The following is a 17,369-nucleotide window of genomic DNA, read 5'->3' on the forward strand; positions in this document are numbered from 1 at the left end:
GAATTTTGGAAAACAAATGATTTTTTTTAACTTTCTGTGCTGACATTTTTCAAATAAAGTAACATTTCTGTATACATGCAGCGCGAAAATGTGGACAAACATGTTTTTGATTAAAAAAAAACCCCATTCAGTGTATATTTATTGGTTTGGGTAAAAGTTATAGCGTTTACAAACTATGGTGCAAAAAGTGAATTTTCCCATTTTCAAGCATCTATGACTTTTCTGACCACCTGACATGTTTCATGAGGGGCTAGAATTCCAGGATAGTATAAATACCCCCCAAATGACCCCATTTTGGAAAGAAGACATCCCAAAGTATTCACTGAGGCTAAGTTCACTGCGGGACGTTAAAGTCGCGTGTTAAAACAGCATTTAACACAGAATAACTCACTGCAATGAAAAATCAATGCCCTGTTCACAGTGCACACGTTGCGTTGGTGTCTAACGCTGCACGTTAAGTAAAAGTACTGCATGCAGTGCGTTATACACGTTATTAGCTGCGTTGGACTGTTTGCACATGATCAGTAATGACTTGGAAGCATACTTTTCATTGCCTGTATTTTTTACTGTATCTGCTGTATGCGGCGGTAACGCTGCGTTGCCACTTTTTGGGCACGTTGCGTTGTAAGCTTGCGGTGCGACTTTAACGTGCTATCAAAATGCAACGTCCCACTGTGAATCTAGCCTGAGAGGCATAGTGAGTTTATAGAAGATATTAATTTTTGTCACAAGTAAGCGGAAAATGACACTTTGTGACAAAAAAAAAAAAGTTTCCATTTCTTCTAACTTGCGACAAAAAAAAAATGAAATCTGCCACGAACTCACCATGCCCCTCTCTGAATACCTTGAAGTGTCTACTTTCCAAAATGGGGTCATTTGTGGGGTGTGTTTACTGTCCTCGCATTTTGGGGGGGTGCTAATTTGTAAGCACCCCTGTAAAGCCTAAAGGTGCTCATTGGACTTTGGGCTCCTTAGCGCAGTTAGGCTGCAAAAAAGTGCCACACATGTGGTATTGCCGTACTCAGGAGAAGTAGTATAATGTGTTTTGGGGTGTATTTTTACACATACCGATGCTGGGTGGGAGAAATATCTCTGTAAATGACAATTTTTTAAATTTTTTTTACACACAATTGTCCATTTACAGAGATCTTTCTCCCACTCAGCATGGGTATGTGTAAAAATACACCCCAAAACACATTATACTACTTCACCTGAGTACGGCGATACCACATATGTGGCACTTTTTTGCACCCTAACTGCGCTAAGGGGTCCAAAGTCCAATGAGTACCTTTAGGATTTCACAGGTCATTTTCGAGAAATTTCGTTTCAAGACTACTCCTCACGGTTTAGGGCCCCTAAAATGCCAGGACAGTATAGGAACCCCACAAATGACCCCATTTTAGAAAGAAGACACCCCAAGGTATTCCGTTAGTAGTACGGTGAGTTCATAGAAGATTTTATTTTTTGTCACAAGTTAGCAGAAAATGACACTTTGTGAAAAAAAAACAATAAAAATCAATTTCCGCTAACTTGTGACAAAAAATAAAATCTTCTATGAACTCACCGTACTACTAACAGAATACCTTGGGGTGTCTTCTTTCTAAAATTGAGTCATTTGTGGGGTTCCTATACTGTCCTGGCATTTTAGGGGCCCTAAACCGTGAGGAGTAGTCTTGAAACAAAATTTCTCAAAATGACCTGTGAAATCCTAAAGGTACTCATTGGACTTTGGGCCCCTTAGCGCAGTTAGGGTGCAAAAAAGTGCCACACGTGGTATCGCCGTACTCGGGAGAAGTAGTACAATGTGTTTTGGGGTGTATTTTTACACATACCCATGCTGGGTGGGAGAAATAACTCTGTAAATGGACAATTGTGTGTAAAAAAAAATCAAAAGATTGTCATTTACAGAGGTATTTCTCCCACCCAGCATGGGTATGTGTAAAAATACACCCCAAAACACATTATACTACTTCTCCTGAGTACGGCGATACCACATGATTGGCACTTTTTTGCAGCCTAACTGCGCTAAGGGGCCCAAAGTCCAATGAGTACCTTTAGGATTTCACAGGTCATTTTTGTTTCAAGACTACTCCTCACGGTTTAGGGCCCCTAAAATGCCAGGGCAGTATTGGAACCCCACTAATGACCCCATTTTAGAAAGAAGACTCCCCAAGGTATTCCGTTAGGAGTATGGTGAGTTCATAGAAGTTTTTATTTTTTTGTCACAAGTTAGTGGAAATTGATTTTAATTGTTTTTTTTCACAAAGGGTCATTTTCCGCTAACTTGTGACAAAAAATAAAATCTTCTATGAACTCACCATACTCCTAACGGAATACGTTTGGGTGTCTTCTTTCTAGAATGGGGTCATTTGTGGGGTTCCTATACTGCCCTGGCATTTTAGGGGCCCTAAACCGTGAGGAATAGTCTTGAAACCAAATGTCGCAAAATGACCTGTGAAATCCTAAAGGTACTCATTGGACTTTGGGCCCCTTAGCGTACTTAGGGTGTAAAAAAGTGCCACATATGTGGTACCGCCGTACTCAGGAGAAGTAGTATAATGTGTTTTGGGGTGTATTTTTACACATACCCATGCTGGGTAGGAGAAATATCTCTGTAAATGACAATTGTTTGATTTTTTTTACACACAATTGTCCATTTACAGAGAGATTTCTCCCACCCAGCATGGGTATGTGTAAAAATACACCCCAAAACACATTATACTACTTCTCCTGAGTACGGCGATACCACATGTGTGACACTTTTTTGCAGCCTAGGTGCGCTAAGGGGACCAACGTCCTAATCACAGGTCATTTTGAGGCATTTGTTTTCTACACTACTCCTCACGGTTTAGGGCCCCTAAAATGCCAGGGCAGTATAGGAACCCCACAAGTGACCCCATTTTAGAAAGAAGACACCCCAAGGTATTTCGTTAGGTGTATGGCGAGTTCATAGAAGATTTTATTTTTTGTCTATAGGTTAGTGAAAAATGACACTTTGTGAAAAATAAAAATAAAATCTTCTATGAACTCGTCATACACCTAACAGAATACATTGGGGTGTCTTTTTTCTAAAATGGGGTCAGTTTGTGGGGTTCCTATACCGCCCTGGCATTTTACGGGCCCAAAACCGTGAGTAGTCTGGAAACCAAATGTCTAAAAATGACTGTTCAGGGGTATAAGCATCTGCAAATTTTGATGACAGGTGGTCTATGAGGGGGCGAATTTTGTGGAACCGGTCATATGCAGGGTGGCCTTTTAGATGACAGGTTGTATTGGGCCTGATCTGATGGATAGGAGTGCTAGGGGGGTGACAGGAGGTGATTGATGGGTGTCTCGGAGTGGTTAGAGGGGAAAATAGATGCAATCAATGCACTGGGGAGGTGATCGGAAGGGGGTCTGAGGGGGATCAGAGGGTTTGGCCGAGTGATCAGGAGCCCACACGGGGCAAATTAGGGCCTGATCTGATGGGTAGGTGTGCTAGGGGGTGACAGGAGGTGATTGATGGGTGTCTCAAGGTGTGATTAGAGGGGGGAATAGATGCAAGCAATGCACTGGCGAGGTGATCAGGGCTGGGGCCTGAGGGCATTCTGAGGGTGTGGGCGGGTGATTGAGTGCCCTAGGGGCAGATAGGGGTCTAATCTGATAGGTAGCAGTGACAGGGGGTGATTGATGGGTAATTAGTGGGTGTTTAGGGTAGAGAACAGATAAAAACACTGCACTTGGGAGGTGATCTGACGTCGGATCTGCGGGCGAACTATTGGTGTGGGTGGGTGATCAGATTGCCCGCAAGGGGCAGGTTAGGGGCTGATTGATGAGTGGCAGTGACAGGGGGTGATTGATGGGTGGCAGTGCCAGGGGGTGATTGATGGGTGGCAGTGCCAGGGGGTGATTGATGGGTGATTGACAGGTGATCAGTGGGTTATTACAGGGAAGCACAGATGTAAATATTGCACTGGCGAATTTATAAAGGGGGGTCTGAGGGCAATTTGAGCGTGTAGGCGGGTGATTGGGTGCCCGCAAGGGGCAGATTAGGGTCTGATCTGATGGGTAACAGTGACAGGTGGTGATAGGGGGTGATTAATGGGTAATTAGTGGGTGTTTAGGGTAGATAACAGCTGTAAACACTGCACTTGGGAGGTGATCTGACGTCGGATCTGCGGGCGATCTATTGGTGTGGATTGGTGATCAGATTGCCCGCAAGGGGCAGGTTAGGGGCTGATTGATGGGTGGCAGTGACAGGGGGTGATTGATGGGTGATTGACAGGTGATTGACAGGTGATCGGGGGGATAGATGCATACAGTACACAGGGGGGGGGGGGGTCTGGGGAGAATCTGAGTGGTGGGGGGGTGATCAGGAGGGGGCAGGGGGGGGATAAAAAAAAATAGCGTTTACAAATAGTGACAGGGAGTGATTGATGGGTGATTAGGGGGGTGATTGGGTGCAAACAGGGGTCTGGGGGGTGGGGTTCTGAGGGGTGCTGTGGGCGATCTGGGGCAGGGGGGGGGGGAAATCAGTGTGCTTGGGTGCGACATAGGGTGGCTGCAGCCTGCCCTGGTGGTCCCTCGGACATTGGGACCACCAGGGCAGGAGGCAGCCTGTATAATACACTTTGTAAACATTACAAAGTGTATTATACACTTTGTATGCGGCGATCGCGGGGTTAACATCCCGCCGGCGCTTCCGTATGGCTGGCGGGATGTTGCGGCGGGTGAGCGGAGACAGGCGCCAGCGGAGGATCGCATCACGGATGACGCGATCGCTCCGCCCATTCCCTTACAAGGACCGCCGCCTCTGTGGGTGAGCTGGTCCTTGCGGGCTCCACTTCCCGGCCGCCCCTGTGCGTTAGGCGGTCGGGAAGTGGTTAAGAAGAAAACTGACATACTCAACAAATGTTTTCAATTTGACAAGCAACTCGCAATAATATAAAAAAATGATTATAATAATGTGAGAAAATGCAAGGGTACCTGAAATGACATTCAACATGATGCAATATTTGCACAATGGCCTCAATTCACTAAGATCATGCTGGAGATAATAAGGCGTAATAAGAGTAAACTTACCTCCACACAGTGAGAGAGTTATCTTATCTCTTCATTCCTTAAAGAGATACTGTAGGGGGTCGGGGGAAAATGAGTTGAAGTTACCCGGGGCTTCTAATGGTCCCGCGCAGACATCCTGTGCCCACGCAGCCACTCACCGATGCTCCGGCCCTGCCTCCGGTTCACTTCTGGAATTTCAGACTTTAAAGTCTGAAAACCACTGCGCCTGCTTTGCCGTGTCCTCGATCCCGCTGATGTCACCAGGAGTGTACGGCGCAGGCCCAGTATGGTCTGTGCCTGCGCCGTACGCTCCTGGTGACATCAATGGGAGCGAGGACACGGCAATGCAGGTGCAGTGGTTTTCAGACTTTAAAGTCTGAAATTCCAGAAGTGAACCGGAGGTGGGGCCGGAGCATCGGTGAGTGGCTGCATGGGCACAGGATGTCTCTGGGGGACCATTAGAAGCCCCGGGTAACTTCAACTCATTTTCCCCCGACCCCCTTACAGTATCCCTTTAAGTTACCTCCTCTGTAGTTAATTTACCTCCTCTGTAGTTATTTTCACATGCAGTTAAAGGAATACTTTTAAAGTATCTAAATTTCTGGAAGCAGCATTAATCAATATGGCAATATGAGTCAGAACCAACACAGCATATGTTTCTGCTGTGCAGTGTGTCTTTTTTTAATATACCTTGCAGACAGCGTCCCCTGAACAAACTGACGGCGACGGGTTTTTGGGGCAGACCATTATGCTAGAGGTGATGCCTCTTGCCGAGTGCAGCTGTGGATTATACCGACTTAGTTTTGGGGCAGGCAGTCTGATGGCGTGCAGCACCTTTTTTGAGAAATAATTGCGGCCTCGTATCTTCCACTGTGGTGTGTGGCTTTGCTTTTGTGTGCTGCTTTTGCTTAGGTGGTCATCTCATTGCAGTTTGTGCTTTGTCATCATGTGCCTTCATAAGGAAGTTGTCCCTACGCGGGTCTTGGTCTTTCCACAGCTCAGTTTTCAGAGGCAGAGAGTACAGATGGCATTGTTCTCATCTGAGGCAGACACACACAAAAAATTCCACACTGCTGAGCCCTGGGATTATGGCACTTTAATGGCTGCCGGCTGAGTGTTAAGTGGGGTGCCAGAATTTGAGCAGGAGGAGGAAGATATGTCACGCTTCCATGCGGAAGCTGAGAAAGATGAGGTGTTCTGTGTTAAATAGTCAACTACGTCCTGACAATTTTGGGGGTTGATGGCACGTGCCTTCTAAACACTGTACTTTGGTCCAGGGCCACACAAAATCACGACAGCACAACGACAACACACACAGGTGCAGTGAAAAGGTAGGCACTGAATGTGCTGGGCCTGGCACAGTATAGCAATTAGCAAGGGCCAGCTGCGAGAGACAGGGTTGTACATGCAAGTGTCAGTGGGCCACACAAAAAAAAAACACATCACACATCACAAGAACATTAGCTCTCAAAAGAGCTGTTTTGGGGTGCTTTTAGCAACAAATATCAGCAAGAAGCAAGCTAACAGACCTCTTAACTATCGCTTTCCCTATCTCTCCAATGTCTCTCCCTTCTCTCACTAATACTGCAGCACATAGAGTGAGAACATGGCCGATGCTGCTGCCTTATATAAGGGGAGGGGGCTCCAGGAGGGAGTGCAGCCTGAATGGCTGCCATGTGTATGCTGACTGTGATGTAGAGGGTCAAAGTTTAGCCCAATGATGTAGTATAGGGGGCAGGTCGAACGCGCATAAAGTTTGCGTTCCATCGCGAACCCGCAATGTTCACGCGAATAAGTTTGCATGTGAACCGTTTGGGCCATCACTACGCTGTAGCCGCATCGCACCGCGTGTAGTAGAAATGGGCCCTTAGCTTATGCTTTCTATCTTGCATTAGCTCTTCTTTCAGTTGAGGTGAAAAATAAGTAAGGTGAGATAATTCATGAGAAAAGCTTTGTGAATCGCCCCCAGAGTCCTTTGCAGTGGTCTTTTCAGGGTCTTTCTGCACAACAGACTTAAATGATGACAGGAGGAAAGAGCTCTTGTGCTCTGTTTATACTAATGTTTTATTCTACTTTCACATTTACCACATTTCCTAGCGTCGCAGTACTCACCCCCGCCACAGCTCAATGCGAGGGTAATGTAAGTCTATAGAGACCTACACACTATGGAGATGCAGTGGGATTGAAGTAGCAGAATCGACGCCAAAACCAAAGTCATGGAATTTAAAAGAGAATACATAAATTGTTACGTTAACCCATTCGCGTTCCGTCGTTTTCACTTGAGAAATGTTCACCTCCCATTCATTAGCCTATAACTTTATCACTACTTATCACAATGAACTGATCTATATCTTGTTTTTTCCGCCACCAATTAGGCTTTCTTTGGGGGGTACATTTTGCTAAGAGCCACTTTACTGTAAATGCATTTTAACAGGAAGAATAAGAAAAAAAACGGAAAAAATTCATTATTTCTCAGTTTTCACCCATTATAGTTTTAAAATAATACATGCCTCCATAATTAAAACTCACGTATTGTATTTGCCCATATGTCCCGGTTATTACACCATTAAAATTATGTCGCTATCACAATGTATGGCGACAATATTTTATTCGGAAATAAAGGTGCATTTTTTCCGTTTTGCATCTATCACTATTTACAAGTTTAAAATAAAAAGAATATAGAAATATTTCATCTTTACATTGATATTTAAAAAGTTTAGACCCTTAGGTAAATATTTACATGGTTTTTTTTTTATTGTAATGTTTTTTGTTTTTTATATTAAACATTTTATTTGGGTAGTTTTGGGAGGGTGGGATGTAAACAAGAGCTTTATAATGTAAATGTGTGTTTGAATTTAATTTTTTTTACTTTTAGTTGTAGTTTTACTTTTTGGCCACAAGAACCATGAGTTTGTTTACATGACGTCACTCTAAGCGTAATATACGCTTAGAGGGACGCATGGGGGACGCTACAGCCAGAAAAAGCGCAGCTTCCGAGAGAAGCTGTCGCTTTTTCAGCAGGGGAGAAGGATCAGTGATCGGGCACCATAGCCCGATTCACTGATTGCCTGGCTAACGAACCGCTGGCCGGGAGCACGCGTGCACGCGCGCGATCGGCAGCGGGAGCGCGCATGGTTCCTGGATGTAGAAACTACGTCCAGGAACTAAAACACGTTAAGGACTTAGATGTGTAAATTTTTTATTTTTTTTTCCTTATTTTTCAGTTTAAACTGCATACAAAAATAAACTATATAAAAAATGCTTATAAAAAGCCTAATTTGTGGCAAAAAAACAGTTAGGTGTGATTAGTAGTGATAACGAATGGTCGAATGAATGGGAGGAGCACTGAAATGTGAAAATTGCTCGGGTCCATAAGGGGAACACAACCTGTAGTGGTCAAGTGGTTAGAAGTAAATAAATATTGACGCCTCCATATGTCTCCTACTTCAGTTGTCCTTTAGTTAGGCTTCCATATTTATTTACAGTCACTTACGTGTCACTTCAGATGGAGTAAATTGGCGGTAAAAGATACCAATACGTGATGGTGGTTAGCCTGAGGCCTGTAAACTCTGACGTTATCATTGGGTTGTTGTACTGTACAGTGTTGGTTGAAATTGCAGTCTGCCTATACCTAAGTCTGAACATTTGCAGGGACAGCACTGTGCACTTACCAGTGATGTCTCACATAAGATCTTGTTGTCTCGCACTAGGCTTCCAGTTGTCATTTGGAAGTATGTATTGCCACTGTTCCAACGAGAGATCTTATTCAAAGGGTGATTAACTAGCAGCTCCTGGGCAGACAAGACAAAAGTCATAAATTCGTTAGTATTTTTCTGGGAGTCAAACTTTTCCATTCAGCAGCACATGAGGCGTTTGACGCCACAATAAACCTAAGTGAAGCAATAGATGTTTGCGACCATCCTTATTATTCTTCCTAGAGGGAAGTTGGTCATATGCCGGGCACAGAGGTGAAAGTAGCTTTATTTTACAATGCACTTCTACCTTTTTGAAGACTTGTGAGAACGTATTAGTAGGCACACGTATCACTGTTGAGATTATTTTATTACTAGATTGTAGTATCATAAAAAGATATTCCACCTTTGTTGAGAAATAGAAATAGTTCTACAAATTTCTAGGATTAATGCCACATGATATTTCAAACTGTGCACCTTGATTCTGGGCACACAATCACCCAGCCCCTTCATGGCTCCCCTGTCATGATCCTAACACATCCAAGGTGAATCTTTATTGGTTTCATATAAAACATAATATATCCAATGTTTCGGAGTCATGCAGGGCCCCTTTGTCAAGGCACAATTTGCTCAAAGGCAAAAATCTGTCTGCTGCTGTAATCAAGCTCCAGTAGGGTTAATGGGAGATGCCTACTCTAGACACTCACTCGCAGCGATGTATATTCAGCGGGCGGCAATGAAATACTTGCTCGCCTGCTGAATACTTGCTCGCCCGCTGAATACGCTGTGCACGAGTGTCTAGAGGAGTCTTCTCCCATTAACCCTACTGGAGCTTGAATACAGTGGCAAACAGATTTTTTGCCTTCAAGCAAATTGTGCCTTGACAAAGGGCCCCTATATGGAACCAATATTCACCTTGGATGTGCTCTTTTTGATTGAACATTGTACAGTACAGGGGGCATCAAATGATTTTTGGAGACATAGACAGTTGGAACACTTTTTGGCGGAGAAGAAGATAATTTTGTCATTTTACAATAAATTATCTGAGTATGAAAAACTTTTTGTGTTGGAGGCTTCTCCCGTACATTTGATATCGTTCCTGTATAAAGATTTGATTTTGAAGGGTGGTGCGGATTATCCGGATTATTTGATCAGGTGGGAGGAGGAAGCTGGCATCTCATTAAGTAGTAGTCGAAAAAGGAAAATCTGTATTTTGGCTCATGCCACTTCTGTTAGTTATAGAATAAAAGAAACTAACTTCAAACTATTGACTAGATGGTATAGAACGCCAGATAAATTGGCTGCTATAAATCACGGTGTAAGTGATAGGTGTTGGAGATGATGTGGGGCAAAAGGTACATTGATACATTTGGTGTGGGAGAGTCCGGTGATCTCAAGTTTCTGGAATGAGGGTGTGAGGAATGTGGAGACTGGAATCCTGCAAAGTGTTGTTGCATGGAACGTAAGTTTCCATTAGTAGATATAAGAGAATGCTTGCTCCTCAATTATTGATACCTGCTAAAAGTTTATTCCCTGTTAAGTGGAGATGCCAGGATTCTCCTACTCTCAAAGAATGGGTTGGAAGAGTGAATCTGGTTAAGAGTATGGAGAACCGGATTGCTCTACAGCAAGATAAGTTTGAGGTCTTCAATATTAAATGGGAAAAGTGGAGTGAGTTTCAGGATACGGTGGAACATAGGAATTATTTGTTGTACTTATTAGGATGGGAGTCCTGTTGTATGTTATGTTGTGGAATGAATTTGATGTGAATTCAAGTGTTTTTTGGTTTTTGGGAGGAGGAGGACGGAGGGGAATGGTTTTTGGGTTGATTTGGAGAACTATGTAAAAATGGAGGGGAGAGTATTGTTATCTTGTTGGAGTTAATTGTTGTTCATAGAAATGTTCTCTTTTCTTCAATAAATTATATAAAAAAGACAGATGATACTGTATGTCTCTGCTCTACTATTCACACTGGTGAAACTATTTCATTCTAAAGTTTGGTACTGTCTGATTGATGGAGCTTCTGACTTTCTAACTACTCAGCACTGGTTGTGGATCTTTCTTAAGCATCTGGCTTCTATATTACTGAATGGATCCTCCTGCATCTGCTGTAAGAATATACTGTGGATTTAGGATCTATTTTGACTCCTTTGGTTTTTTATGTATTGCACATCTATTAGAGTTATGTGGGATGCTGGTTCATACTAACACATGTGGTGATGATGCAGTGACGATCACACTGGTTGATTGTATTTATCTGCATATTTCATTTATATTAAAGTGGATATCTAGACTATTTTTGAAAACTCATACTTATGTTCTACACTGTATGATGGTTAATACCATATTATGTCTGTCAATGCATGAAGGATATACCAGCAGAATTATATTGATGATCTGATGATTGATGATATGTTTTCTGTTTTTTGGTATTATAGATGTTTTCAATTACCCCATGCCACAACTTCTGAACTGCAACTGTTTGCCTCTGAAGAAGCAGCTAATGTTGAAAGCCGTGAAACACCAATCACTGCAAATCATTGCAACATCTGCATTATATATCGTTGTCCTTGTCTGTGTTTTTACCTTTGTCTTTGGATGGTACAGTGATACTCCATGCTTGTTTATAGCAATAATCACAATGTCAGGGAATGCTGGCTCAGAGCATTGCTGTAAGATAAATATTACATATATAATGAAATGTAAACACCACATTGCACAGTGGTATACTGCTGGGGAGAGAGGTATAACAGCATTGTAATGGCTACTGAAGGCATGTGTGGGGGATTGCTGAATGCAAGGTACATTTTTCACAACTTTTTGTTCAGTTAGGTTACCTTTATCTATATATAATGTTTGAACCATGATAAAATATTGATAGGTACATACTGTGTAGGTAAAAAAAAATACGACTTCTATTATAGAGCCCTAATGGGTTGTCTATTTGGATGTAAATCTAACAAAATGCTGTGGAGTGCTTAATACATCTTTACAAAATGTGTACTAATGTAGGTACCATACTTCTATTAGCCAATGCTTAATATTTCATGTTGATTGCTACCAAACCATAATATAATAAGGGGAGTTGAATGAATGCAAACTTCTGACGCGTATTTGTCAGCAAGTGAATGTAAAGAAATGCTTTATTATTAATGGGACATTTTCTACCAGTTAATGTTCAATAACATAACGGTAAACATTAGGCCAATCCAACACCCGTTATTTTATAAATGGACGCCCCATTACTCACCTTGACCTCAAAAAAGGCAGACCCATATGTTGGCCATCTGCAAATATACTTCAGAAATGCCACTTTGGCTTCATCCTCTGTTTTCTTCTCGTGTTTACTATAAGCAGCTCTAATGTTCTAGAAATAAAAAGGAAATTGTTCTGAAGTGCCAGCATCTTATTAACAGAAGAAAGAACAATGTCAAGTTCATTATGATTTCTCTGTACCAGTTCCCTGGTGGTTATGTATTAAAACTGGCACTGTAAATCTAGCTTAAGGTACCCACTAATCATCCAGTCTTTTTTGTACAATCTTACCATTTCTATTTTCTATGTAATATAAGGGAACTTCTTAAAGTATCCATTCAATATATTCACTTAGTTTACGCTTCTACTACATAGATTTGGTAAGCTTGGATAAAAAAGACTGGATCATTACTGGGCACCATTAAAGTGATCCTAAATAAAGAATGTGTTTAGTGATTTCAATGCATGAATAGATAAAAAATAAGTGACAATATGGACTTGCCTGCTGTCTGTTTTTTGGTTATGTAGTCTGTGGGATTTTAATTCATGTATGAAACCTCTGCATTGTCAGCTAAAAGTGCTTCCTAAGGCCACTTTTACAATGCCTGTTACATTCTCTTTAACAGCAGAAACTCAATTCAATGGATCGATACAGTTGGATAGCAGTGCCGCACGTTATGTTTGCCTTGCATTGGGTACAGTGGAGCATAGTCAATGAAAATAATGCTTCACCCACTGGTGACGCACTGCATTTAGTGCGTTACCATACTGCAAGCCATTATACTGCCATGCACCCACGACACTGCGAACATCGCAAAGGTGGTGCATTGCAGTGTGGCAAGCCATGTTACAGAGTGGCCATTACACTGCACCACAATTCACCAATGTGAACCTGGCCTAGATCTGAAATCTTTGGAGGGGTGTGAGAAGGGCTGTTTATTTTTCCTGAATAGGTGAATTGTTTAATTTATTTTCTCTTACATAATTTCAATAAGTAACAGCAATGTAACACTTTCACAAGATACTGTGAGAGAGGCAAAGAGCATACCTTTCTTACAGCTTGCCAGATCTTTAGGCAACATCAGGGACTACCGTTCACATGCTAGATTCTCGCCCGAAGCAAGCAGTCCTTTACAGCAGCCTTGGTGAGTTAAACTGCTTGCCGACTGCGTCATGCCAATGGGCGTGGCCGCGGCGGCAGCCCCAAGGCCGCCTAACGCAGATTGGCGTAAAGTCCGTGGGCGGCAGTTTGCAGGAGATCACGCGCAGGCTGCACGCGCATCTCCTGTTGGTAGGCAGAGCTCCACCTTCAGTCTTCGAGCGGCAGTTTCGCCGTCTAATTACATAGTACAGTGCTGCGATCAGCAGCAGCGCTGTACTGGGAACAGACGTGTGACACGGCTGTCCCCCTGGGAGACCTGAAGGTGATCGGCTGTCATAGGCTGAAGCCTATGACAGCTGATCACAGTGATTGGCTGGTGGGGGGAGGGAGGGTCTAGGGTAAACATAATTAAAAAAAAATAGTAAAATTAAATAAAAAATAAGTAACAAAAATATTTACATTAAAAAAAATAGACACGGGGAGCGATCAGACCCCACCAACAGAGAGCTCTGTTGGTGGGCAGAAAAGGGGGGGGGGGAATTCACTTGTGTGCTGTGTTGTGCGGCCCTGCAGCTTGGACTTGGTTGGCACTGGTCTCTGCGAATGAGGGACACTTTACAGCAAGAGGCACCGCATGTATTGCTTACCCTGAACTTTGGGCTTACAAGGTGACTCTAGCTTACATTGACATTGTGCACTACTTGGATGCTTATTACAACAACGCCTGCTGTCTCAAGCTCCGGATACCGTGAGAACACTGCAGGGTGGTGAGATACAGTGGAGTTAATGCTATATATGCCAAGTGACTTTACTGCTTGCTGGAAACTGTTTTGCCTGCCAATGCTGCCATGAACTTTTTGCTAGCTTGCTAACACACCGTTGCCCATCTTGCTGCTCAAGAATTTAGTGTGAACCTATCAGCTCCGTTTCTAGGGGCATGCAGCCCGTGCAGCCGCCCTGAGCGCTGGGGGACGCTGTGATGGAGAGGGAGCCGCAGCTGTGGGGAGGGTGGCCTGACCTCTCCCTCTCTTCCTCTCTCCGAGATGCCCTTCGTGCTCCCTCCTCTGCTGTAGAGTTAGCACAGGGAAGCCTCCTATTGAGCAACTCACCTCCCTGCATTCCAATCGCCGATCATCTGCCGCTGGTCTCCTCCTCTGCATAGCTGCTTATACACACTCTACCTCCTGTTTAGCAACTATACTGGCTACCTATATTGGAGGCACCCACCTAGCTAATCTTTATTGGGAGCACCTGCCTATCTAACCTATACCGGGGGCACCTGCCTATCTAGCCTATACTGGGGGCAACTATACTGGCTACCTATACTGGAGGCACCTACCTAGCTAACCTATACTGTGGCAATTATACGGGGGCACCTATGCCTGTCTACCTACACTAGGGTGACCTATAGCTGGCTATCTATACTGGGGCACCTATGCCTGGCTACCTTTACTGGGGGGACCTATAGTTGGCTACCTATAGTGGGGAACTGCACCAGTCGTTTCCACACTACCGCGCTGGAGTTTCAGCCGGGCGTCGCACAAATAGCAACGGTATCAGCATCTTGTTGAGTCCATGCCAAAAAGAATATTGCTTGTGATCAGAGCTAAAGGTGGATCAACTCGTTATTAGAGGGTGTCTCTAATTTTTGGGCCACTCTATGGGCCAGATTTATCAAGAGTGTCTGAGACAAAATATTGGTAGGTTTTTAGAAATCCATGCAGAACTGTCTCAGGCATTTTAAGAAATCATTAGATAGTGCAGATTCCTTCTAAAACTGTTGTAAAATAGGAGGAGCTAGGAAGGTCTCTGATACAATGCACTGTGTGAGGAGAATTCCTGTTGCTGAGGTAACCAACACACCTGCTGTATTGATAGCAGCAGCAGTGGCGTAGCTAAGGAGCTGTGGGCCCCGATGCAAGTTTTACAATGGGGCCTCCCAAGCACTCTATACATAACAATTGATACGGCACACCAAAACCTGCCAAAGGCAACTACAGTGTCAGAGGTGCAAGAAGTGGATGAGAAACAGTTTGTTAATGATTACCAAAATTCAAAGTATATAATAGTAGTGATTATTATGAGCACAGGACCAATTGAGAGCTAATACTGTAGTTCAGGGAGGTCCCTTCGGGGCCCCTCTGGCCCAAGGGCCCGGATGCGGTCGCAACCTCTGCAACCCCCCTATTGCCACGCCCCTGAGCAGCAGGCTCTGAGGAGCAATTCAGCAGGGGGGAGGAGCACCACACAAATCATTTCTAGCCTGCACTCTGCAATCATGTCTAGCCTGAAGTTCTACATCTTTAGAACTGCTATTAAGCACTTATTCTGCGTTAGTTTAGGGATGGATTTGCACTTTTCTTAACTGTAGTGCAGCTCTAGAAATTCATGCTAAACTGCCGCTATTACCTAGGATTTAAGAAGGTTCTTATTATCATGCAGAACTGTTCTCCCTGCTGGTTAGAACAGATTAAGAAGAAAAAACTGTCGGTAATGTGTTGATAAATCTCCCCTATGTATTTATTATCCATACTACACATACAATTCATTACCTCATAAGTTTATTTTCGCTTCAGACTTGCTTTAAAGGGACCCTGAGCAGTAAAAATAAATGAAAACTGGACTTACCTGGGGTTTCCTCCAGCCCACCGTAGGCCGCAAGGTCCCCGGTGTCCTCCTGGCTCCTCTCCCGGTCTCGCTGCAGAAATCACACCGGCGACTCCTGGGCCGAATGTCAGCCAGACACTTCCTTAACGGTGACGCTACACATCATCAGGCCGGCTGCTACGCGTCATCACATCTGCCGGCGTGACAGTACTGCGCATGTGCGGTTCAGAGGTAGAAAACCACGCATGCGCAGTACTGTCACACCGGCCGGCGTGATGACACGTAACGCGACCGGGAGCGGAGCCAGGACGCCGAAGGAATTCGCCGCCTACGGTGGGCTGGAGGAAGCCCCAGGTAAGTCCCATTTTCATTTATTTTTACTGCTCAGTACGACCTGAGGAAAATCTACCTAGGTAAGCAAAGAGGTGTGTTCATGCTAGATCCACATACCTCTGTGTGTTGTCCATTCCACTCCTCATTTCTCCCCAATCTCCATAATCACTACTTGAATTTTGGGTAACATAAAATTTTCAGACAGGAAGAGAAAGGCTTCCCCCTATCACACCCTCCCATTACTCTCTCTTCCACACCGCATTCACTCCTCCCCCTCACTGGTCTTGTGATTTAATATAAAAAAGGATTGTCTTGGGTATTTCAGGGAAGGGAAGAATGCAGAAGTTGCAGTCCTCTATATCTTTTAAAAAATGGCAGTTGTCCGGTTGTCATCTTTTGATTTTTTTTTTTATCACACTAAATCTGCTTTGCAAAAAATCAATACCTAGCGTGCCCATGACATGCTGCATGATTAGTACTGTACAAACCTTCTTCCACTCCTCCGGTGTACTGAGGCGCAGCAGGTACTCTGGAACCAAATCACGCTGGATCTTATTGAGATAGGCAAAATGAGTGAGATCATTTTTATACTGTACTTTATATATAAGGCCAGCTAGGTTCACAGCATCCTCTACCGAGCATTTGTGGTAGCCACGCATGTATTTTGGGAGCTCCTAAGTAAAAACAAGGTTAAAAAAAAATTATTTCTTCTTTTCACTCGGTTACCATTACCCGTGTCATTTTCAAAGTCTCACAAACCTGATGATAGTGAAATATACAGTCAGCTTTAATATCCTTTCCTGGCGGTACACTAACCCACAGCTTCCGCATGAAGTACAACTGGAAACTGGCAAAGGCCGATGCTCCTGCAGTAAAAAGGCACACAGTTATAATCCTATTTCTCTACCTCAATTGTATTTATGTGAGGCTAGTTGGACTGCTGCCAGTTTTTCCCATCAGACACCAGGGTAAGCGCCTTCTACTTTTGGACCTGTTACTAAGGCAGGGACTATTTAGCCTACATGGTACTGGGTGTTTGAATATTCTAGCCTCTCCATACTCTCAACTGTCATATGAATTTATTTGTATTTATACAGAACAGCATCATTTTATATCATTACTTTACGTGCCTCATTTGATTTATAACTGGATATAGTGTCAATCTGTGCTGCATTGATTTTATTGCTTATATGCACATTTTGATGATTTTTAATCATCTTATTAGATAATGAATAGTATGTGTAGTACAGCTAAGAAATAGAACATTAGTAGCAAAGAAAAGAGTCTCATATTGTTTTCTAGTACAGGAAGAGTTAAGAAATGGTACTTGTTATCTATGC

The 17,369-nt window shown here is 43.5% G+C and overlaps 1 protein-coding gene and 1 long non-coding RNA gene across 11 annotated transcripts in view; one reads left to right on the forward strand and one right to left on the reverse strand.

Moving 5' to 3' along the window:
- The window catches only part of LOC137571457 (uncharacterized), a 43,638-nt gene extending 32,107 nt beyond the window's left edge, over positions 1-11,531 (forward strand). The window contains exon 3 of the long non-coding RNA XR_011031359.1: positions 11,171-11,531. This is a non-coding gene — a long non-coding RNA (uncharacterized lncRNA). The remainder of the gene's footprint in view (positions 1-11,170) is intronic.
- The window catches only part of MYO7B (myosin VIIB), a 196,227-nt gene that overhangs the window by 1,407 nt on the left and 177,451 nt on the right, over positions 1-17,369 (reverse strand). For 9 of the 10 annotated variants that reach the window (XM_068280582.1, XM_068280583.1, XM_068280579.1 and 6 more), the window contains 5 exons: positions 16,789-16,895; positions 16,518-16,703; positions 11,983-12,099; positions 11,319-11,402; positions 8,712-8,831 (listed from right to left, as the gene is read on the reverse strand). In XM_068280582.1, coding sequence (XP_068136683.1) covers positions 8,712-8,831; positions 11,319-11,402; positions 11,983-12,099; positions 16,518-16,703; positions 16,789-16,895 — 614 coding nt within the window. The remainder of the gene's footprint in view (positions 1-8,711; positions 8,832-11,318; positions 11,403-11,982; positions 12,100-16,517; positions 16,704-16,788; positions 16,896-17,369) is intronic. The other variant, XM_068280587.1, reaches the window with a different exon arrangement.

This window comes from Hyperolius riggenbachi, chromosome 4 (genome assembly GCF_040937935.1).
Source record: "Hyperolius riggenbachi isolate aHypRig1 chromosome 4, aHypRig1.pri, whole genome shotgun sequence".
Lineage (NCBI taxonomy): Eukaryota > Metazoa > Chordata > Amphibia > Anura > Hyperoliidae > Hyperolius > Hyperolius riggenbachi.